Source organism: Anolis sagrei, chromosome 4, assembly GCF_037176765.1.
Source record: "Anolis sagrei isolate rAnoSag1 chromosome 4, rAnoSag1.mat, whole genome shotgun sequence".
Classification (NCBI taxonomy): domain Eukaryota; kingdom Metazoa; phylum Chordata; class Lepidosauria; order Squamata; family Dactyloidae; genus Anolis; species Anolis sagrei.
In genome coordinates this window covers 55247617-55271945 of record NC_090024.1, presented here as the reverse complement: position 1 = coordinate 55271945, position 24329 = coordinate 55247617, and the positions used below count along the sequence as shown (strand labels likewise).

The 24329-nt window shown below is 38.1% G+C and overlaps 1 protein-coding gene across 7 annotated transcripts in view; it reads right to left on the bottom strand.

Annotated features, from left to right (window-relative positions):
- TRAPPC8 (trafficking protein particle complex subunit 8) overlaps window positions 1-19327 on the bottom strand; it is a 72820-nt gene extending 53493 nt beyond the window's left edge. For 3 of the 7 annotated variants that reach the window (XM_060775221.2, XM_060775222.2, XM_060775224.2), the window contains exons 1-7: window positions 18915-19327; window positions 10747-10941; window positions 7626-7709; window positions 4705-4794; window positions 3693-3867; window positions 1735-1888; window positions 308-398 (exon numbers count right to left, since the gene is read on the bottom strand). In XM_060775221.2, coding sequence (XP_060631204.2) covers window positions 308-398; window positions 1735-1888; window positions 3693-3867; window positions 4705-4794; window positions 7626-7709; window positions 10747-10941; window positions 18915-19071 — 946 coding nt within the window. In that variant the 5' untranslated portion in view covers window positions 19072-19327. The remainder of the gene's footprint in view (window positions 1-307; window positions 399-1734; window positions 1889-3692; window positions 3868-4704; window positions 4795-7625; window positions 7710-10746; window positions 10942-18914) is intronic. The other 4 variants (XM_060775225.2, XM_060775226.2, XM_060775227.2 and 1 more) reach the window with 2 other exon arrangements.
- Window positions 19328-24329: the final 5002 nt, after the last annotated feature.

Genomic DNA, 24329 nt, shown 5'->3' with positions numbered 1-24329 from the left:
TCCTCAACAAACCAACATCTTCTCTCAAAGACACTTCATACATTTTTAAGAGTTCAAGGGTGCATCACATAAATCACCACAAAAATTACATGATCACTGTAAATCCCAGATATTAAATGAGAACTGAGACACAGTAGTTTGCAGAAGGCCACAAAATGGATTCATAGCAGAACTGAATCTTATGCCAGGGACTTCCAGCTCACGACACATTTTTAATAGCAGCAACATTATCACCGCTTAATTGTGATACGATGAAGATCTGTGGTATTATGATGAGAAGCATTTTAATTTATAAAAAGAAAGATACCTTTGGAATCGTTATCTAATCCATCTAGGGGTATAAAGTGGTCCGCATTCTTATTAGGAATTACTGTGTATGAGCCATCTTCATAAGGCTCCTGTTAGGATAAAGAATACAAGAAACAATTTCAACTTTTTAAAAATTAACAGATTGGAATATTGTAGAAATAACTTTTCTTCATAAGAAGTTTGCTTGGATTCAATGTATTTAGAATGTTTGTAATTTGATTTAAAGACACTATAAAGATAGATATCCACATTTAACATTTCTCCCACATGAACCTGTTTGGGAAAGGTCTATTTCTTGGGAAAGCTCTTTCTATTTGTCCCACCACCCTCACTGGCATCTCTTTGGAGCCTTCTTGCTGGCTGTTTCCAAACTCAGGAACTCCATTACAAGACAGAATTGATTGTCTCCATACTTGATATGTTTTACTATATATTTCTTGCTTTTTAGGAGAAATTTTATAAAATTGCCTTTAATTGAGAACTTATTTATTTATTTATTTACTATATTTATATTTCGCCCTTCTCAACCTCGAAGGGGACTCAAGGTGGCTTACATCAGAGGCAAAATTTAATACTTTACTTATATGCTTCCTTGTTTATACTGATATTTGCTTTCATCTTAACCTGTTTTAGTTTTTGTAAGCTGTCATGCCTCCCAGTGTCAAGAAAAAAGTGGTTAGTAACAGCAACCAGTTATATCTCTCTGAAAATCCATGTGTATGCCATAATAGCAATACTTTTCCACAACTCTTTCCTCATATGTTGCATTCAGGAGTATATAGGTTCAATGAAACAATCACTGGTAGTAACCATTACATTGCATTTGCCTTGATCTGACACTTTGCTCGTTCACTTTGAAAAGTGTTCAAAAACTTCAGCTTGCAAATTCAAAGAGCTGCAGCACACACAATTCAGCCATTGCAACAATTCCACCAGCTGCTAGTCTGCTAGTCTATTTCAAGGCACAATTAAAAGTGCTGTTTATGATCTACCAAGCCTTATATTCTCAGGTTAGGTTATCTGAAGTACTGTGTCTCTATTTATGGGTCTCTCTATATGTTGAGGCCATATGGGGAGGCTTTTTCTCTCTCACACCATCATCCCATACACAGGATATGATCTTAGTGGCAGCTGTTCCTAGGCTGTAGTATTCTCTCCCTAAAGAGGTTAGATTTGGTTATCCTTTGATAGGAAGAAAAAGACCTTTGTGTTTCAGCTGCCTGCCATGATATGACTGCTGGATGGGTTTTTTTCATTTGCAATACTCTTTGCATTTGTGTAACAACAATGATGACAACCAACAACAAGAGATTTAGCTGTAGTTTATTCATATTTGCCTATTTTCCCCCACTTACATTGATAATAACCATTAGCAATTCGCTACAGGAAATATTTGAAGAACAAAAATTAAATAATAAAATATACCTGATTTTGGATAATATTTTTCTGGAGGTACTGGCTCCAAGGATCAGGAATCTGTTCATCTGCCCCTCGATTGGATCCACGAGAATTTATCTTAAGTAGGTAGCATCCTTGAGTCCCATATCTTTGCTTCATTTCTTCATAAATTGAATCAGCCCTGAAAAAATATGGAACAAGGCAAAGATGTTTTTCATATGCAATCCCTCTAGCAGGAAATTCTACTTCATTTTTGTACCGGTAAGATCTCAATTAAAATATAAATGTATATTGGAATAGCAAGTTACCTATGGGAGAAGAGCTCATATTGTAAGTTTTCTGGGAAACACAGTAACTTAATCAGAACAGTAACCTGTGATATGAATGCTTACTTAGATTGAGAATATTTACTAATGAAAAAAAACCCCTTAAATTCACTCATATGCAAATTTTAAAAAAAAATCAGTGAAGCCCTCCCCCCCTCCCCCAAACTGGCAACATAGCCATGCATTGTGTTTTCTTGGTACTGGAATGACAGCAAACAAACATTACATGTCAGCATGCTGCAAGTACAAAACAAATCAGAGTTCCAAGAATACTAAGCTGACCATTTCGTAAAATGCACCTACTGAGGTACCTATACTATATTGAATTTATTTCTAATTTGAATATTTTTTAGCCAGAATCTACTTCCCTAGAGTAGTGTTTCTCAAAATGTGCTCCTCCTCGTGTTTTGGCCTTCTGCTTCCAAAAATCCCTGCCATCTTACCAGCTGCTAGGAACTGTAGGAACTGAAGTCCAAAACATCTGGAGGAGCACTGTTTGAGAATCACTGCCCTAAAGTACACCACAGAACTGTATTTAAAGCACCAAAATTAACAAACTTTCCTGGTTTTAATAAATCTCAATTGAGAACCATAAAAAATTGAAGCCATAACACTAGTTTTTTCTTTAATGTTGTTATTGCATAGTTATTTATTTATCGTGTCATCAGCAACCATTGTATTACAATTCTAACAGAGCAAAACAAACACAGAGATTAAAAAGAAAAAGAAAAAAGAAAAAGAAAAAAGAGAAGAAGAAAAAAAGAAGAAAAAAAACCCACACAGATTTTGTAAATTTGGTATTTGGTTAAATGTCCTTTGACCAGTATCTGGCCACTTGGAGTGCCTCTGGGGTTGCCGCAAGAAGGTCCTCCATCGTGCATGTGGCAGGGCTCAGGGTGCATTGCAGCAGGTGGTCAGTGGTTTGTTCTTCTCCACACTCGCATGCCGAGGATTCCACCCTGTAGCCCCATTTCTTAAGATTGGCTCTACATCTCGTGGTGCCAGAGCGCAATCTGTTCAGCGCCTTCCAAGTCGCATAGTTAATAATAGTTGCATAGTTAATAGTTATTAACAAAACACACTCAAAATGAGAGCTATTTTATGGATACCAACTTGCAAAATCCTTAATAGAGCTATATAACGAAGGACTGTTATGTCCAAATAGTTAGCTTAGGATAACATTTTATCAGATCTCGTTTATTAAGAAAGACAAGAAGAAGAATCCGTACTAGCACAAAATCAACTGAAGGGATGACATAATAAATTATTAAGCACTTTATCTCTTGTGACATCACTGGAGGAGCTCCTAAGTAGGTCTTGAAAATCAAGTGTAATTTGAAAACTTTAAAAACTTTTGAAAACAAAATCTTATGAAGAATGTATTATGAGCCAGAGGGATCGTATTTCACCTAGTGGTCCCTAAAAAATTCATGAGTTGCTTAAAACGGTCAACTTTGCCTACTATAAAATTTATATTTACCCACCAAGTTACTTTAGGCATTGGTTTCTGTTGACAAAAGAAACTACACATGTGTGTTGACTCTAAATTTGGTCCTACTGAATAATCTTAAAATGACTGTACACATGCATACAAAGATAAGTTAAAAGTAATTGTTTTCATTAAAAGTGTCTGCAAAACACTTACTGACACCCACTCACCTTTGTTCTTCTCCTGCACTCACATCATGCAATAATACATAATATTTGAGCGTATTTGGAATGAACCATTTTGGATAAGAATATTCATTACTATGTTGAATCCGATGTTGTTCTTGTGATAGTTTTAGGAACTGTTCCACAGGTTCAGGTTCACTAGATGATACAACAAGCATACCTAAGTTGACATTAAGGATAAGTCACAAGTAATCAAACAGACTAATGAGTAGTTTATACAATTAACCTTTGGCGCTGCTGCAAGAAAAAGATTGTGTTCCTTATAAACTGCACTTACCACAACAGCAGGAATCATTTTGGAGTAAATAATCTAAGCATAACAATCCTGAGATTTAACATGCAAACATAGTTAGTTTGGTCATCAGAAAAGATCCAAAATCGGACTGGGAACATATTTCCCAAAGATATGAAGGTTTCACTTACTGAGAAAATACAGACATTAAAATAAAAAGCTTAATAGAATATTTCAATGAAGCAAAATACTGCAACAATACTTGTCATTAAATACGAATGCCCCAAAACAGAAAGCTACTGCAAACATTCAAAGAGATTAATCACTAACCAAATAAAATACCATAAAGCATTAGCAACAAAAATTCCCAATTAACTATTAGCAACAACATTTTGAAAAATTGGATTGTTTGTTGTAACATCTTGGCATTTTAACAAGCCTGGCAATGGACATAAAGTCCAGAATTATATGTTTTAAATTCTGTGTAATCATATTAGAGCTCTGACATTAATTTATTATAATAGTAATTATATTTACTGCAATTGTTTTATTTTTGAGTGTACTGTATGGTGGAAAACGCGGAGTACAAAGTAAGTTACTTGGGTGGGGGAGCATAGAGCTCCTATCGTGCTAGTAGTGTCCAGACATTAGCTAGTGTGGTGCTGGGTTTAACTAGTATGATGTTGGATTTAATCCAAAGAGTTCCAATATCATTTTGAATTGTATATAAGATTGCACATTATAAGTTCCTGTTTCAAAGGATACATGCGACATAGTGGTTTAGGAACTCATGCTCAGATGCTGGCATAGACTGGAGAAAACTCTCTCGATAAGCTTCAAACCAGGGTGTTGTAGCTGAAATAAAGTAGTGATAATAGAAATCATTTAGAAATATAGAAATGCATACTGTAAAAGGTTATCTACTGTTTTATCTATTTGCGAGAGAAATCCCAGGGGGGAAAATAACAATATCTATTAGTCATTTGATATTTTTGCAGGACCTACATTAGAACTACAGTATATCTTTTTAAAGACTAAATAATAATCAAAGTATGTTTCTTCAAATTTCATTCCTGTGGTTCACACCACCGCTGCAAAATTACAAACTTACATTTTACCATTCCCATACAATATAACTTTGTTTCATTACAGTATAATTTGGGACACTTCCACCTATTTCTATGAAAACAGAAGTATTACCTATACACATATATTCAGAAGTCCCAATAAATTCAGCAGAATTTTTCCCCGATTTTCCTGAATAGCATTGCAACCAAATGTTGTGATTCCTATAAAATTGGTTACTTCATTTTTTTCAACAGAGCATATTTTTAGGATAATTATGATTAGGATTATCTTTATTTATATCATGACTTTCTCTCAAAACTGTGACTCATAGCAACTCACAAATTAAAAAATACTATATATAGTTATATAAAAACATCAACATTAAAATAGAATTAAAGTCTTGAAAACATTAAAATTATTTAATACATATTTTAAATTAATTAAAGCTAGCTAAAACACTACACTTTGAAACAGTACATCACACTCATTATGCATGCTTAGTTCAAAAAACAAAACAAAAGGCCAATCAATGAGAAAGCCATTGGAGAATTTCAAAACCTGGGGTGCAGACGCCCAGAAGACCTTATCTTTCGTCCCCATCAAAGGAAATTAGAGAAGAGCCCCTTCTAAGGTCCTCAAGGTCTGGGCAGGCTCATACAGAAAGATATGGCCTGTCAGCCTGGGCTTAAGTAAAATGAGCTTTTTTGAACTGTGTACAGAAATAGGCACTGGCAGCCTATGGGAATACTGAAACAGGGGAGTTGTATGATCCTTGTACCTAGCCTCAAGAGCCAACATGGTGCAGTGCTTTGAGCATTAGACTCTGGTTTGAATCCTCACTTGGCCATGGAAACCCACTGGGGGCCCTTCCACACAGCCAAATAATCCAGAAAATCAAGGCAGAAAATCCCACAATATCTGCTTTGGACTGGGTTATTTGAGTCCACACTGCCATATATTTGAGTTCAAAGCAGAAAATGTGGGATTTTATTCAGCTGTGTGGAAAGGGCCTGGGTGACCATGGGCAAGTCACATTCCCTCCACCTCAGAGAAAGGCAAAAGCGAACTCCTTATCAATGAATCTTACCACAAAACCTTGTGAAAAGATTTGTCATAGGTTTTTCATAAGTCAGAAACAACCTGAAGGCCAAGAACAAAACAGAAAAAGTAGGTTCCTATCTACTGAAATTTACTGTTGAAATGTTCGATATGTTTGGACTAACTAAGGCTCAATGAATTTCCATTATGCCTTAATGCAGATTTTACTCTTTCATACTTTTACTAATTTGTGAGCTATGGGTTAAATTTGTTTTGCTTTTAACAATATGTATACTGAACTATGTATGTATCAAGAGTAAGTACATTTGACTTAAAGTCTTAAAGTAAGGAAAGCAAAAGTGCCTGAGGGTCCCCGATATGAACAGAGACAAAACAAACACAGTTCATAAGTCATTAGTTCCCTTTTGCAGATGTCATGGAAATACAGACATTTAGAAGGAAGTGAGAAAGAACAACGCAAGCTGCTGATCTACTATTAAGTTCATAGATCTTATGTAAAGGAGAACATAGGGCTATTTCTCCCCTATGCTGCAGTTTTCCTTCTAAAAAATATGTGAGAGTTGGTATGAGTTTGTATAGATACTCTGCCATGAATTAAAATTGTTGATCTGATTATACTGCACAAGTATATCTGTCTATAAAGAGTATCAGTGAAGATTATAATGTGTAAAAGCAGAACTTTGCAGGACACTTCTTCAATTCACAGCTCAAATGTAATACCACAATCATCACTTTACAATGGAAAAAATGTATCATAAAAAACGTGCTGCAGCAAGAAAAAGCCAGAAATCCAGCAAGGTGTTAAGTTTTCAGACTTCTCCCAGCTGTTTCAATGAATGAGACATCTCCAGATGAACTCAAGATTAGCCATTTCCCCAATTCCTCTTTGGGCAGATTAAGTGATACATCCAGGAAGAACAATCAATTATTTGTCAAGCATTATTCATTAAGTTACTGCTTTAATCATATAATAATATACAAAAACAGTAACAATGATCCTCTTAGGAATTAGAAAATATCACCTTTTCAAACAAAAAAAATGAGACTGAGAAAATGAAATATCTCCCAAATAGGCTGGTCTTGTGATAAAAGACATCTTGATTCCACACAATACATGTCATGTAATAAAATGTAGCACTTAACAGCAACAGTTATGCTTTAACACCAGCAAGGAAAAACAAAAGGGAGAATTCACAGAGAACCCAAACATCACAATGTTTCCAACACTATTTATTAAACACAAACATTAAGGGAGAATTCTAGAAATTTGATAATATAAATGGCATCATGCTCAATCAATTAGATCACTTAAAAATAGTCAATGAGTATTTTTTGATTCTGTGGTTCAGTCCATAGAATGATCACGATCGACTTTTAATAAGCAGCTAGAAAGATTAAGAATCATAAAACCACCACCACCACCAATATTTCTAGGGGTAAAATCTATTTCAAATAGAGTGCTGCGTTTTAATAGAATTGTAAGGAAAGATAGATAGGTTATATAACAAAGGGACAGAATCAGGGTGATTTAGGAAACCCACACCAACCACACAAAATACCTGAGTAAAATGTGGATGTGTTCAGTCCCATCAGTGTGTCTTTCCAACTACTGTACCAAGGAACACTAGCTTTAACTGAGCGATCTGACAGAGAAAACATTGAATTATTAAACTAAATACATAACCTGTATATGTTTTATCTTCTCTCATGTTGAGATAGCCTGACTCCTGGGTGAAGCAAGGGGAAAAAAATCAGCATTTGATTTTTTTTTTTTTTGGTAAAACTTCAAAATGGCGCCAAAAGGTTTTATTTATGAAACATTTATCTGATCTCATTATTTTATTTCACATGTGCATATTTTTACGTAGTTTTGAGTTTTCTGAAACATGTTGACCTGCTCATCTTTTTTTCTGGAATAGGAACTTCTCTCTATTCTTTCCATGTTATTTCTGCCTCTGGTATCACATTTACTGATTTAAGAAGTCATGCTCAGGAATACTTCAAGTTAATTAATAATAAATAATAATAATAAACTTTATTTATACCCCGCCATCATCTCCCCAAAGGGACTTGGGGTGGCTAACACGAGGCCAAGCCCAAAGATACAATACAGCAAAATAAAACACAAAGTAACAAAAATTACATCACAATAAAATATATAAAGTGAAAAGATAAAATAAACAGTGCAAAATAACATAATAGAAAGTCAAACACACTGAATTATGGAGATGTTCAGTTTCTAGTAATGTTGTGTCCTTCAGATAGAATCACAGAGTTTGAAGAGACTACAAGGGCCATCCAGTCCAAAATCCTGACATAAAGAAATACACAATCAAAACACTTTAAATAGATGACCACCTACTCCAAAGTACACTCAACCACACTCTGAGGCAACATATTCCAGTTTTAACTGTCAGGAAGTTATTCCCAATATTCTGGTGGAATCTCTTTTCCTGCAATTTGAATCCACTGTGCTATATCCTAATCTCTAGAGTAGCAGAAACCAAGCTTTTCTCACTCAATATGACATCATTTCATATGGCTATCATTTCACCACTTAACCTTCGCTTCTCAAGGCAAAATACACCTAGTTCTCTAAGACATTTCTCATTTTGGCGCCCTTTCGTTCCAGCTTCTTAATAGCCTTCCTGGACACAGTATTCTAAGTGAGGTATACCAAAACAAAACAGAGTGGTACTATTACTTATCTTGATGTAGACACTGTGCTCCTAGAATCACTATGGCTTTTTGGCTGCCCCATCACACTGCTGAAATGTGTTCAGATTGTGATCTGCTAAGATTCCCATATTCCTTTCAAGCATATTGTTGTCAAGCACCAATCCTATATCACACCTTTTCTTTTTTCTACCCCCCGCCCTCTGCCCGCAGTTTTTGGCCTATGCTTAATATTTTATGTTCCCCCCTGTTAGAATGCATTTTGTTAGTTTTGTCCAGCTCTCCAGTTCGTTAATGTCATTTTAGATTCTGATCCTGTCCTCTGGGATATTAGCTACCTCTCAAAACTGGGTGTCATCTATGAATTTGATAAAGACATTTCCATCATCCAAGGCATTGGTAAAATATGTGGAATAGCACTAAAGCAAGGACAGCATCTTGTATCACCCTACTAGTCACTTCTCTCCAGGATAAAGAAGTGTCATTATTGAGCACCCTTTCAGTGGCTGGTCAGCCAATTAAAAATCCACCTAACAGCAGCACTGACTAGTTCACATTTTACTAGCTTGGTTACTGTAACCAAGGTAGTACAATAGCTATTGCTTATTGTAAGCAAACTAGTAAAAGGTGATACTGCAATTTTATAGCACTGTAGTTAACTACAAATTTGAACCTGATTGTGGAAATCTTAAGTTCATGTTTTCACTATGAAACCAGTAGAGTGGCTTAGGACAAGGTGGGCAATAGTTCAAACAGCTAGGATATAAATATGTTAAATAAATATTCCAAACATCCCTTGTAGTTGTATTCCTCAGTGTCTTCCCTTCTTCATGCCACATTAAAAAAAAACATAATGATCTGTTCAAAGTTTACATTGTGCTATTTGCTTTAATAGAGGAGATAGGAATATATTTAGCTTTTCCCACAGAAATCAGTGGAACTTTAAAACACTTAATTTTTTATTTGAAATTTCCAAAGCCACTTCTTCTGTTGACCTCAAATTCATTGCCTCCAGTATTATCATGTATGCAGCCATTGTTAACTCATTCCAAACAATAACATCATGATGCATAGTCTGAAACCGAGTTCTGGAGAGGGGTCAGAGGTTTAGAGAGGGAACTTTGAAATATGGTAATTTCTCACAAGTCTAGAACTCAGAGTAAACAAGTTAGTTCTCCTCACCAATAACAACCAGACCCTTCAAGAAATAATGGCAATTGGGGCCTATTCTTCATCACTGGCTCATCCTATACATTTTGGTCCAGAGGAGGACAAATAAGAAGGCAGCAATAGCAAAAATGAATTGTTTTGTTTGTTTGTTTTGGTGTCAGGAGAGATTTGAGAAATTGCAAGTCGCTTCTGGTGTGAGAGAATTGTGGTCTGCAAGGACATTGCCCAGGGGGCACCCGGATGTCTGATGTTTTACCATCCTTGTGGGAGGCCTCTCTGATGTCCCTGCATGGTGAGCTGGAGCTGACAGAGGGAGCTCATCTGTGCTCTCCCCGGATTCGAACCTCTGACCTATCGGTCTTCAGTCTTGCTGGCACAAGGGTTTAACCCATTGTGCCACCGGGGGCTCAAAGGAATAGTAGGGAGATTATACTAATGGATGATGCCAGCCCAGAATATATGGGTTCCTTTTATTACATGGTTATGGAGTAGGTGAATTAAGAATGAACACTAACTGCAATTTTTGTCAACAGCAGTAGCAATATAGATTTGCTCTCATAAAAATAAAATTCCAAATACAACTGACTGAACACATGCTACTGTTATTAACAAAAAAACAAACAAAAACAATGCACAGAGTAGATACAAACTCTGATTTACAGAACAGTAAGCAACAAAAAATCAAGCATTTTCTGGCTATCTAAATATTTATTATACAAACTTTCATAACTATAAGATAAAAGCTTAAAACTTCATTAACAAATTTAAACATATGTGAAACAAATATTTTAAATTAAGTAGAATTTTAACACATTTAAATGCCTTGTTACATACCACTAATGTTGAGATCATAATCTCCTGCAGTAATCACATTAGCTACTAATCCTTCAGTAGGCTGGCTAACCGTCACAACATCGTTGAGAAGTTTCCGAATGGCTCCTGGTTGAGGTGGCTGAGTAGTAATGTTGTTGACAGCAATTTTCAGGTTCTTGATTATATGAAGCTGATTGTTGGGATCTCTCATGTGCACTAAAATAAGAAAACAGGTTTGTTAAATGACTATACTTTAAACTGACATTCATCACTCTATTTGTAACATTTCTATAAAATGTATTGGATAACTACCTTCAAATATATTATACACTAAAACGTCAAGGCAAAAATTTCTTGGACTCCAATCCAATATTCATTAATAAGGGACTCCCATAGGACTCGGATGGACTTATTGATAATTAAAATACAAAACATGGTGTAGTTGTTAGATGAACAGAATCTGAAAACAAAGGTAGACACAGAAAAAAGATCCTCACATACAGCCATGACTTCATTTGCTGTTTTCAGTATATCACTGACATTTTAAAGAGTGAAACTTTTTTTAAAAACCAAATTGTAACATGTATTGTCTGGAGTAGAAACTGATGCAGAATATAAATCATGCAAAGCTTTTAATGTTTTTGTCAAAAAATTTAAGCAGCTATGTAGCTCAATTCCCTCCTCCCACCTAGTTCAGACAAAGTATTTTAGTGTCAGGTGAGTTGCAGCATGTAAGAAAACTGGGCCAATAAGCAAATTTCCCTGAAAGAACCAGAACTGTCATTTCAATTTTCTGGATTCTTGGGGATGGGGTAAGTTTTAGGGCAAGTTTTAATCACTATTGGAAAACATCATATAAATAGGCTCTCACACCTGCCCTATTTAACAAACACACACACACACACCTCTTTGTAGACACACAGGGACTGGAAAACGTTTCCATCTTTTACATATGGGTTATTCACCTTAACTTGTTGCAATGTAGCTAAAATTAACCACTCAGGCCAAATACCTTTCTATATGCTTTTGGGTTGAATCTTTCACTCTTGCTGGATATGAGTATTAGTATTCATAGGAGCTACTCCCAGTTTAGGGTTGCATCATACCTTGACCAAACATATATAAAAATTGAAATGAGAACTTCCAGTATCTTTGGTATTACCATGTCACAAGAGAACAGACAACAGAAATGCAAGGCTCTTCCCCATCATGACAAGCCATGCTTTATCATTACTCAACGGAACAAACAGCTGCAGCTATCGATCTTGCAAGAAGTTAAACTGTTCCCTGCTCTAATTACAACATCTCTGTGTGGTTTCAATCATTATCATACAATATTTTATTATGGCTACACAATTTACAATACAAATACATTATCAATGGTGAGTCATTTGGCCAAGACCCTGTATTATTGGACGAAGCAAGGGAGCCGCAGTGGTGCAATGGGTTAAACCCTTGTGTCGGCTGAACTGCTGGCCTGAAGGTCGGCAGTTCGAATCTGCAAGACAGAGTGAGCTCCTGTCAGTCAGCCCCAGCTTCCCATGCAGGGACATGAGAGAAGCCTCCCACAGGATGGCAACACATCCAGCCATCTCCTGGGCAAAGTATCTGCAGATGGCCAATTCTCTCACACCAGAAGTAACTTGCAGTTTCTCAAGTCATTCTGATATGACAAAAAAAAAATTGGACAGAGCAACTATGACAGAGCTTTGTCAATATAGTTATGTCTCCCACACTGACAACCCAAAATCCATTTTAGAGTCCAGGCAATGACACCAATCAATAGAAGTTCAAAGATGAGGAAGCCTTAGGCACTGAAAGATGACACATCTAGATCTCAACAACCAGGAAATGTAAATGAAAAAGCAATTGTAATAGGACCCACAGGGATTCCTGCCACTGCTTTTCACACCATACATCACTGGTAGAAAGTAGTTGGATGTATGAGCACCCCACACTCCAAAACTCTTTTATTTGTGCGGCCCACCTTCCTAAGTGAATGGAGTTTCTAATGTCTACTAGGGTGCCATGGCCATAAATTTTAATTGTAATGTTCAAAATGTTGCAGATTTACAGCACCTGAGCAGAATGGCAGTTGTTATCTTTAACATCCCTTTGTTATTTTATTATCAATACATCCATGAAATTTGCTTTTTACCTGCCCTGAAACTCCAAAGACAGAATCAGTAGGAAATCTCCAAATTGCAGTCCTCTGTCATTACAAAAACTAATAAGATAGGGATTAAGTGCACATGTCAAAGGTCTGCTCAATTTAATTAATGCATTATATTTTTCTAAGATAGAACTCACTTACTACTAGTGCATTTAAATACAATGCTAAGCAATCTCTAGTATGAACTCACTATCAAATGCCAGTATATTGTACAGTACAGAAAAACTCTACCTAGAAGCCACAACTTAAAAGTTTTGTGAACTCCTTGAACTTGTGAACTCCAGATATGTTGCACATAAATTAAACACTAAAAGCTTAGCACATGAAGAACCAGCATGGTGGGGGTTTGAGTACAGGACTATGACTCAAGTTCGAATCCCCTCACAACCATAGAAACCTACTATAAGACCTTGAGCTGGTCACTTTCTATAAACTTCTCAGAAGGAGCAAAGGTAAACTGCCTCTGAACAAATCTTGCCTAGAAAAACCAATGGTAGGTTTTATACAAACCTGAAAATGAGTATAATATTGATAGCCACAATGAGTGTTTTGCTAGGTGCACTATACAAGAGGGAAAGGTGTTTAAAATAATCCAATCACTACCAAAAGGAACAAAATACTTGTTTCTCAAGATTTCTTTATGCCTACATAATTATTTCTGCTGAAAAGCATCACTCTCTTATTTGCATGTCAACTTGTTAAGGTTTATTATTGTCATTTTTATTAACTGTCCTCAAAAGCTCCCCTCACCTTACCATTCAAATCTGTGTGCAAGGTTCAGAAGCTAAGCATGGTCTATAGAACTTATACGGAATACCACTGGAGATTATCAAGGATCTCCAGATATGGCTACAGATGAATCCAAACATTGACAGGTCAAAATAGTCAATATATGGGGTGGACTAGACAAACCAATGTTCAGATTTGCAATAAGGAAGTATTCCACATTACCATGCAACTTAAAAGTGCCTCAGTACAACAAGGGGAACATTATAGCAGGCATGGGCAAACTTCAACCCTTCAGGTGTTTTGGACTTCAACTCCAACAATTCCTAGCAGCCTGTAAACTGGTTGGGATTTCTGAAAGTTGAAGTCCAAAAACCAGAGAGGACCAAAGTTTGCCCATGCCTGATTTATAGTGTAGAATTTATGCAGTTTGACACTGTTTTAACTGCCATGGTTCAATGCAATGGAATCCTGAGAGTAATAGTTTTACCAGGTCTTAAGCCTACTCTGCAAAGAGTGCTGGTGCTTAAATAAACCACAACTCCCAGAATCCATACTCATGACAGTTAAAGTGGTGTCAAAGTGTATTTCTGCACTCAGGAAGAAATGATAATAACAACAACCAAGTGTAACCTGCATAGTCTTCAAGTTACCAAAAGACACTCTGGCCCTATCTACACTGACCATTTCATGCATGCATGAATGAATTTTATTAGTAGCACAGACTATGAGTGTAAAACGTTAAAACATTAAAAACAGAAGGTTTTTGAAGCAGTTCGAAGCTAACTTCAACTTGTAGCAGCCAAACTCCCACAAAAGCACATAAAAGAAAGTTCTTGATGTGTGTCAGTACTTTCGTTTGTGTAATCAGTATCACCATCCGGGCCTTAAACTGGTTCCAGGATTTCCTCTGTAATCATCTGCACAGTTAAAGCACTGTCTTCAATACCAATTGGAAACTGCATTAAATGGTCAATGTAGACTGCCCCTCTGTTGTTTGTGACTGGAACTGACTGATTTGCCTACTTCTCCATAAATTTAAATCATCTCTAATTTCAGATTATTGAGCCGAACCAATTAAAGTGGTGCCAACTTGCATTAATTCTACAGTGCAGATCAGAACTTTCCAAACTGTGGGTTGCAACACGTTAGTGAGTCAGCTGCAATGTGTAGGTGTTACATATCAAGAAATCGTCAAAATCTTGGCGATGTCATTATCTTACATAGAATCATAGAATCAAAGAGTTGGAAAACACCTCATGGGCCATCCAGTCCAACCCCCTGCCAAGAAGCAGGAATATTGCATTCAAATCACCCCTGACAAATGGCCATCCAGCCTCTGCTTAAAAGCTTCCAAAGAAGGAGCCTCCACCACACTCCGGGGCAGAGAGTTCCACTGCTGAACGGCTCTCACAGTCAGGAAGTTCTTCCTAATGTTCAGATGGAATCTCCTCTCTTGTAGTTTGAAGCCACTGTTCTGCGTCCTAGTCTCCAAGGAAGCAGAAAACAAGCTTGCTCCCTCCTCCCTGTGGCTTCCTCTCACATATTTATACATGGCTATCATATCTCCTCTCAGCCTTCTCTTCTTCAGGCTAAACATGCCCAGTTCCCTAAGCCGCTCCTCATAGGGCTTGTTCTCTAGACCCTTGATCATTTTAGTCGCCCTCCTCTGGACACATTCCAGCTTGTCAATATCTCTCTTGAATTGTGGTGCCCAGAATTGGACACAATATTCCAGATGTGGTCTAACCAAAGCAGAATAGAGGGGTAGCATTACTTCCTTAGATCTAGACACTATGCTCCTATTGATGCAGGCCAAAATCCCATTGGCTTTTTTTGCCGCCACATCACATTGTTGGCTCATGTTTAACTTGTTGTCCACAAGGACTCCAAGATCTTTTTCACACGTACTACTCTCGAGCCAGGCTTCACCCATTCTGTATCTTTGCATTTCATTTTTTCTGCCAAAGTGGAGTATCTTGCATTTGTCACTGTTTAACTTCATTTTGTTAGTTTTGGCCCATCTTTCTAATCTGTCAAGATCGTTTTGAATTCTGCTCCTGTCCTCTGGACTATTGGCTATCCCTCCCAATTTGGTGTCGTCTGCAAACTTGATGATCATGCCTTCTAGCCCTTCATCTAAGTCATTAATAAAGATTTTTATGTAAGGTTTTGATTATGATTTTCAAAAAATATGTTGTGCCACTATAAATTTTGTCAGTACGATTTATGTCTGTGATCACCTCTCTTCTACAATTCACGTTGATGACACAACATATTTATATACATGCATCATTTTGTGACATAATAAGTCATTTTTTTACTACAAACCTGAGGTTAAACCAACCCTTTATAAGAGTTATGGACACATATATAAATTATAATAACAAAATGTATGGGGACATAATATATCTCATTAAAAACCTTTCATATATAAATTTTTAAATATATGATTCATTGCTAATTTCACGCAGACTAAGAGATTTCTCTTTATGTTTGCTTGACACACCTATTCACTACAAGCAACACACTAAGGTGTCATGAAACATAGTTGGAAAAGGTTTGGGTTTGTGTAACCTCCAGTTTGATAGTAAAACTGAATTACAGGCAGTTCCCAAGATACAAATGACTCATAAATTACAACAGGGATGAGACAACTAGAAGTGAGAGAAATCTACTCCTAGGAAGGGAAATTCACTCCTAAAAGAGTTATCACTGTGAAAATGTGTCTCTGTTCTCACCACTGCTTGTTTCCACAACAAGACTTTTTTTCCCCAAAATCCAATTTTCACAGGGACAGAAAGTAAGGCGAAATCTTCTGAATAGCAAAATAAACACCACAGGGGTGTTAACCCCTATACTGTCCAAAGCATGCATGTATATACACACACATACACACACAAGAGGTGTATATATGTGCATGTGTAAGTAAAACTTTATTTCTAGTCTCCCCCCCCCCCCCCCATATTCCCCTGGCATTGGTTCCCAACCTGTGGTCCATGGACCACCAGCGGTCCACAAGAACAGTGAGGTCTGAGGCCTCACTGTTACTACACAGTTGCAAGTAGAATGACTGGTCTCACAAAACCCACTTATAGTGCTGAGGCTTATTAAATATGATTTTCTGTGGGTGAGCAGATGGCGACTACAGGATGGCACATGTTCTGTATCAGAAACTAGAGCTGATGTGGTCTATCCAATGCAATTTTCTGAATCAGCACTCCAAATTAACCAAACTGAATCTAAAGTTGATCAAAAACTGATTCGTAATCCTTTGGGTACTAATGTTGGAGAGTGGTCCCTGGTCAAAAAAGATCGGGAAGTTGGGAACCACTGCTCCATGGGGACTCAGGGCAGCTCACAGCATAAAGGGTAAACATTGAATGCCATAAAATTGTGTGTACGTGTGTGTGTTTGTTCTTAATTTGAATTTGTATGTAAGTTGGAAAAGATACATTTTAAAGTCCAACTTCAATCATATATATATTGTCTCCTGTTCCGACTTACATACAAATTCAAATTAAGAACAAACTTGTAGATAAGAATCTTGACAACTGCCTGTTCTGTGTTGGGTAAATAATACGTGACAAAAAAGTGTGTCACCAAATTGGAAGCTAACAAAAACCTCAATACTTTTCCTGCTCCACTTTTTAAAACCCCTGCCACACCTTATATCCTTAGGTAATAAATACCTCCCCATAAGCAGTAATTGCCTAAAGTTTTGCCCTATTATTTATTTACTGTATTTGTATACTGCCTTTCTCAGCCTGTAGGCGACTCAAGGCAGTTAACAGGGCAAAATTCAATGTTTACAGTGTCATAAATACAATTTAAAACATAACATATAATAAAAACTAAACAAATCAATAAAATATAAATTCATAGTATCTCCTTGTTAAAAACGTTGTCCGGACTCGTTGTCTAGTCTAGGTGTCCTCAAACCTTTTAAACAGAGGGCCAGGTCACAGTCCCTCCAACTGTTGGAAGACCGGATTATAATTTGAAAAAAAAAAACATGAATGAACTGCTATGCACACTGCACATATCTTATTTGTAGTGCAAAAAATACTTAAAACGACACAATAATTAAACTGAAGAGCAATTTTAACAAATATAAACATATTAGTTTTTCAATGGAAAGTGTGGGCCTGCTTTTGGTCGATGAGATAGGATTGCTGTTGTAATGGTGTGCTTTCAAGTTGTTTCAGACTTAGGTTGACCTTGAGCGAGGGCTGGGTAAATGACTTTGGAGGGTCGTATCCGGCCCCCAGACCTGAGTTTGAGATATGGCGCATTATCACAGGGTGTCTGCGACCTACACTACTGGAGAAATTACACTGCTTAGCCGGTACTGCACCACCTGACATCCGCCGGGAAGTAGCAGCTAATAGTGAAAGGACCAAGGCAGAGACATCTCCAGCTCATCCCTTGTTTGGGTATCAGCCAGCACGTCAACAACTTAAATCAAGAAATAGTTTTCTTAGATCTACAGAGGCACTCGCTGGAACACCTCAGCAAGCGAGAGTTCAAAAGTGGCAGGCTCAAACCCAGCACCTCAATCCGTGGGTGATACCAGATGAGAGACTCCCCCCGGGCACACAGAAGACTGGGCGACTTGTAAGGCGCTGAACAGACTGCGCTCTGGCACCATGAGATGCAGAGCCAACCTGAAAGTTGAATCCACGACATGCGAGTATGGAGAAGAGCAAACCACAGACCACCTGCTGCCACATGCACGATGGAGGACCTTCTTGCGGAAACACCAGAGGCACTCCAAATGGCCAGATACTGGTCAAAGGACATTTAGTCAGCTACCAAGTTTGCAAAATTTGTGGAGTTTTTAATCTGTTTGTTTGTTTTGTTCTGTTAGAAATGTAATACAATGTTCTGGTTGCGGATGACACGATAAATAAATTGTGTGTATTAAATATTTCTACTGATACATTATATTAAAAAACAAACAAAAGCGTGTCGCCAACCTGAAGTGTTTTGAAAGCTCTGGTGTGTACAAAGTGTACCCCTTTCAGAGATGTTTGCAATGTGATACTAAGGAAGAGCCAATGTCATCCCTTCACTGTAAACAAGGCTTCAGCAGCTCTGCCTCACGGTGGCCTCAGGCAGGAAGTTCAGCCAAAGAGGAAGCAAAGGCACCGCTCTTCCCTCCTCCAGCTCCAGAAGTGGTCGCGAAAGGTCTCGCCCCCTGACTCCAGGCTTCCCTCTCTTCTCCTGTGTCAACAACCCCTCTCCCCTCCTTCTCTCCCCGTGTAAACAACCCCGTTTCGACACCGACCTTCCGAGGTGAGGCGGCAGAAAGGCTTGACCAGCTCGCAGAAGCCCAGGTTGTTCTTGCGGGTGACCCTCTCCGCCTCCTCGCTGCACAGCGCGGCCACCAAAGGCACGAAGGCGTCCTGGAGGAACTCCTGCACCGACTGCACCCGCTGGGCCATCGCGCCGGAGGCCCTCCTCAGGACAGGCCGGCCCCGCCGCTTCCCACCGGGCGCCCGCTCTGCTCCTTCTCCTCCTCCTCTCCTGGGTGCCGCCCTCTCGGTGCGGGCGAGGCCTCGGCCGGCTCCTCAACGGCTCGGCGCCGCTCTCCCTCCGAGGCTGCCTCACCGGCCCCTCAGTGACCGCCCAGAGCCGCCATGTTGGATCAGGAGAACCCAGACAACCGGGTAAACCCGATCCCGGCAGCCTCTGCGCCGGGCCACGTGACAGGGGCGTGAGCAGGAAGGAGAGAGAGAGAGAGAGAGAAGGGGAAAACAGAAGGGAGGAGATAGGAGTTGTGGTGCTTCTTCCTCTTCCTGTCAAAGCCAGGACTGAGGAGCATTCATCATAAATCAGGAACTCGTCATAATTCTTAATAATACTATTTCTTGGAAAATAGCATGTGTAACCTTCTGGAGAGCATAACTTTTTAGGAAAGCGTAATCTTTCAGAGAAGAGCCAATAACCCTTTAGAGTAGAATCTCCTCTTGTGGGATAGAACCAGATATCATTGTGCAAGGCAATGGTTTCACTTGTTAGACTGAATATCCTGTTGTCTCTGATCTGTTAAGAAAACAGAGATTTTGCCTGTGTATAAAAAACAGCAGAGCCTTAGAAGTGCTTTTCAGTGCCCCCAAATATCTATCTTCTATCTATATAAATAAAAATGTAATGTCAGTTTGTGGGATTAACATAACTCAAAAACCACTGGACGAATTGCTGCCAAATTTGGTCACAAGACACCTGCTAACCCAAGGAGTGATCATCACTGTGATCATTTGGGAGTTGTAGTTGCTGGGATGTATAGTTAACCTACAATCAAAGAGCATTCCAAACTCCACCAATGATGGAACTGAACCAAACGAGGCACACAGGGCGCCCCATGACCAACAGAAAACACTAGAAGGGTTGGTGGGATAGAACCAGATATAATTGTGCAAGCCAATAATTTCAGTTGTTAGACTGAATAACCTATTGTCTCTGATCTATTAGGAAAACAGAGATTTTGCTTGCGTATAAAAAACAGCAGAGCTTTAGAAGTGCTTTTCCTACCTGCGTGACCGCATTTCTGTATACGAACCTACACAATCTCTTCGATCTTCCGGAGAGGCCCTGCTCGCGATCCCACCTGCATCACAAGCACGATTGGTGGGGACAAGGGACAGGTCCTTCCCTGTGGTGGCCCCTCGACTCTGGAATTCACTCCCCAAGGATATCAGGCATGCCCCGATGCTGGCAGTCTTTAGGAGGAGTTTGAAAACGTGGCTGTTCCAGTGTGCCTTCCCAGAATAGGAAACCCCAAAGCACTTTGTCCCAAATGCACTTTACTAGAAATCTAGGATTGTCTGCACGCCCTATCTTCTCCAAAAATACCTATCCATTTCACCCGGTCATGCCCAGTTTTTAATTTTTTTAATCCATTACAACTGGCCCTGACACTGATTTTAAATTGCGTCATGCTGTTTAATGTCTATTGCTTGAGTTGTTTATTGATGTATTGTTGTTTGTTTATTGATGTATTGGGTCTCGGCCTCTTGTACGCCGCACCGAGTCCTTCGGGAGATGGTAGTGGGTTATAAATAAAGGATTATTATAATAATAATAATTATTATTATTATTATTTTCAGTGTCCCCAAATATCTATCTTCTATAAATAAAAAATGTAATGTTCGTTTGTGGGATTAACATAACTCAAAAACCACTGGACGAATTGCTGCCAAAATTTGGCCACAAGACACCTACTAACCCAAGGAGTGATCATCACTTTTTTAAAAATCGATTTTGTCATCTGGGAGTTGTAGTTGCTGGGATTTATAACTAACCTACAATCAAAGAGCATTCTGAACTCCACCAATGATGGAACTGAATCAAACAAGGCACACAGGGCGCCCCATGACCAACAGAAAACACTAGAAGGGTTGGTGGGCATTGACCTTGAGTTTGGGAGTTGTAGTTCACCTACATCCAGACAGAACTGTGGGCTCAAACAATGAAGGATCTGGACCAAACTTGGCACGAATATTCCATATGCCCAAATATGAACACAGATGGAGTTTGGGAGAAATAGACCTTGACATTTGGGAGTTGTAGTTACTGGGATTTATAGTTCACCTACAATCAAAGCATTCTGAACCCCACCGATAGAATTGGGCCAAACTTCCCACACAGAACCCCCATGACCAACAGAAAATATTTAAGGCCATCCAGTCCAACTCCCTTCACCAGGGCAAGACAACGAAATCAAAGCCCTCCTGATAAAGAACCATCTAGCCATAGATATAGACAGACAATATGATTCACACAGACACATATAGTATCATAGATTTGAAAGGGACCCCTAAAGGAGGACAATTATATATTACATGTTCCTGAGTAGGCAAAGCAGACAATCTCCACATCAACACTGACAAAGAAACAGCAAGAAATACTGTTTACACACAAGCATAAAGAAATTACATATATTAGAAACCAACACTTTCTCATTACTTTATTATCCAGATCACCAGACTGGGCCACAGCAACGCGTGGCAGGGGACAGCTAGTGTGTGTGTGTGTGTGTATATATATATATATGTATATACATATACTATTTATAATACTATAATGCAATCCACTATAATAATAATAATATCTTATAATTATATATTTATATTACATGTAATATTACTAATAATATTACAATATAATTGGTATAGTACAATATAGCAATATTTAAAACTGATATTGTACCATGCTAATAATATAATATATTGTATGTATATCTTGTAAGCCACTCTGAGTCCCCTTCGGGGTGAGAAGGGCGGCATATAAATGTCGTAAATAAATAAATAAATAAATATTCTCCCATAAAACAACTTGTATTATATAATGCACTCAAGAGATAAAAATGAAGTAGACTTTGATAAAAAATAACATATTTGGTTTACTCACAACTACATATGTTTAGCATACATAGGTGCAAAACTTATCTGTCCGGTTTCAGATATGTTTGAGATAATTCTCAGTGCCAGCCGACCAGGGCATCTCTCTTATAACAAAAACAGCTATCAACGGGTGACATAATCAAAAGGAGAAAGAGAGAGAGAGAGAGAGAGAGCATGTGGTCAAAGTAGATATTGTGGATTATCTGCCTTGATATTCTGAGTTATACGGCTGTGTGGAAGGGCCCTATGAGTGCATTTGGGAACAAAAAGTTGATTTGGGAGGAGAGTCTTGCAAACTCTTCTGTCTTCTAATGTCTTCAACTTTATCCATTTTAGTCGAGCCTATCTATTTTTGATATAAGCTTCCTCTATTCCTAATGCTTTCCACTGTCATATTTTCCAATGAGTCAAGCCCTCTCTTTAATGTAATCTCTTTATGTTGGTCTAAGTTTTGGATCCTTATGAGAGTTATTTATTTATTCTAGGATCTATTGATTATTGTTTATATATAATAATTATAATATTCATATGTCTATAGTTCAGGTGGATGAATTTATGCACTTCCAGATATTGTTGGATCTTAACTCCCATCAGCCTGAGGCTCATTCTACACAGCTGTATAAAATCCACATTTGCTTTGAACTGGATTATATGGCAGTGTGGACTAGGGTCCCTTCCAGACAGGTATTATATCCCAGGATCTGATCCCGGGTTTTCTGCTTTAAACTGGATTATATGAGTCCTCACTGCCAGATAATCTGGGATAAACAGAAAACCTGGGATCAGGTCCTGGGATATAGGGCTGTCTAGAAGGGCCCTAAAATAATGCAGTTCAAATCAGATAATGTGGATTTTCTGCTTAGATAAACTGGATTATCTAGCAGTGTAGAAGGGGCCCCAGTAGAAAGAGGTATCAAAAGTTAGAATCCAGCAACATTCAAAGAGCTACAGATCTCCTGTCCTTAGTTACTAACTTCAACAACTGGTTCTTTTTTTTTTCACCCAGACTGTCTTTATTCATCCACATTTAAATACTGACATATGTCCTTCCATCAGTCAGAAAGTATACAAACAATTTTGTATAAAATATTGTATGCTTTTTAGAAGCTTTATATAAAGATATTTTACAAAAACAAGTGCACTGTTTTGAGAAAATATTAAAACCATTGCATCTATACAGAGAATAAAAAGCAACCGTTCTGTGACACCTGATAGTCTCCGGGCTGCTGTTACACATTTCTGTTATGACCTGGAATAAATATCTAGCTCCTTGTGGTTTTACTGAGTGTATACACAATTGGAAACTGGCATCCATTTGAAATGTAAATGTATGCAACAAATACTGTTTCCACCCACGGGGGATGCAGCTCTAGGGCAGCTTCACAGAGACACAACCCTGCAATTTGTACTGCATCTGAGGAGCTGTGTGAAAAGTGCTACATCAACAGGCCACTATGGCGGGAAAACCCACAGGGCCAACTCACTTCCATGAGGCTAAATGCCATCAGCATTTAACTGGTTCTTAATGCCAAAATATTATTTGAGGAGCTTATATATTCTTGACAAAGCATAAGATTTGCATTCAGAAAATCCCTGGTTCAGCTTCTAGTATTTCCATTTCTTCTGGAAAAGACATTTTGAAAGACAATGTTTGTCACCACAATCACCATCAGCATCGACGATCACTCATGTTCAAGTATGATTGCCTTCCAAGTATAGGGTCTTGGCGGTAGATCCATAGGGACTCCAGTAATTTAACTTGATATAATGCTATTTTTGTTTTACATGCCCCAGCATATGTGTATGTTTCTTCAAGTCTCCTGTCAATTTACAGTAGCCCAATCAATTTCACAGAGTTTTCTTAATCTCAGCTATAATCTACAAAAAATGCTCTCCCATCCACATACAAACAAGCGCTGACCCTACTTAGCGTCTAAGATCAGACAAATTCTTAAGTCTTTATGAATTTAGACCTGTCACAGGTGATCATAAGTATTATTAATTTCATATTAATCAAGATGGAGAAATATCACTTTTATATTTTAATTACATTGATGCATTCCAGGTGTAAGAGGAATTACGCATATGCTGTTAATTTTTAAATGATTTTTTTAAAAAAATATGGCATATAGAAAAATTACACAATTCACCACAAGAGGGCATTGTATGTAGCATCATAAGAATTAAGGTAATTTAAAACATTAAAAATAGTCAAAAATGCTGAAAATACTATAGTCCTGTGTTAGTTAATTAATTTGGACATGGGCTTTAATATCCAACTTATTCAGGTTGTTAAG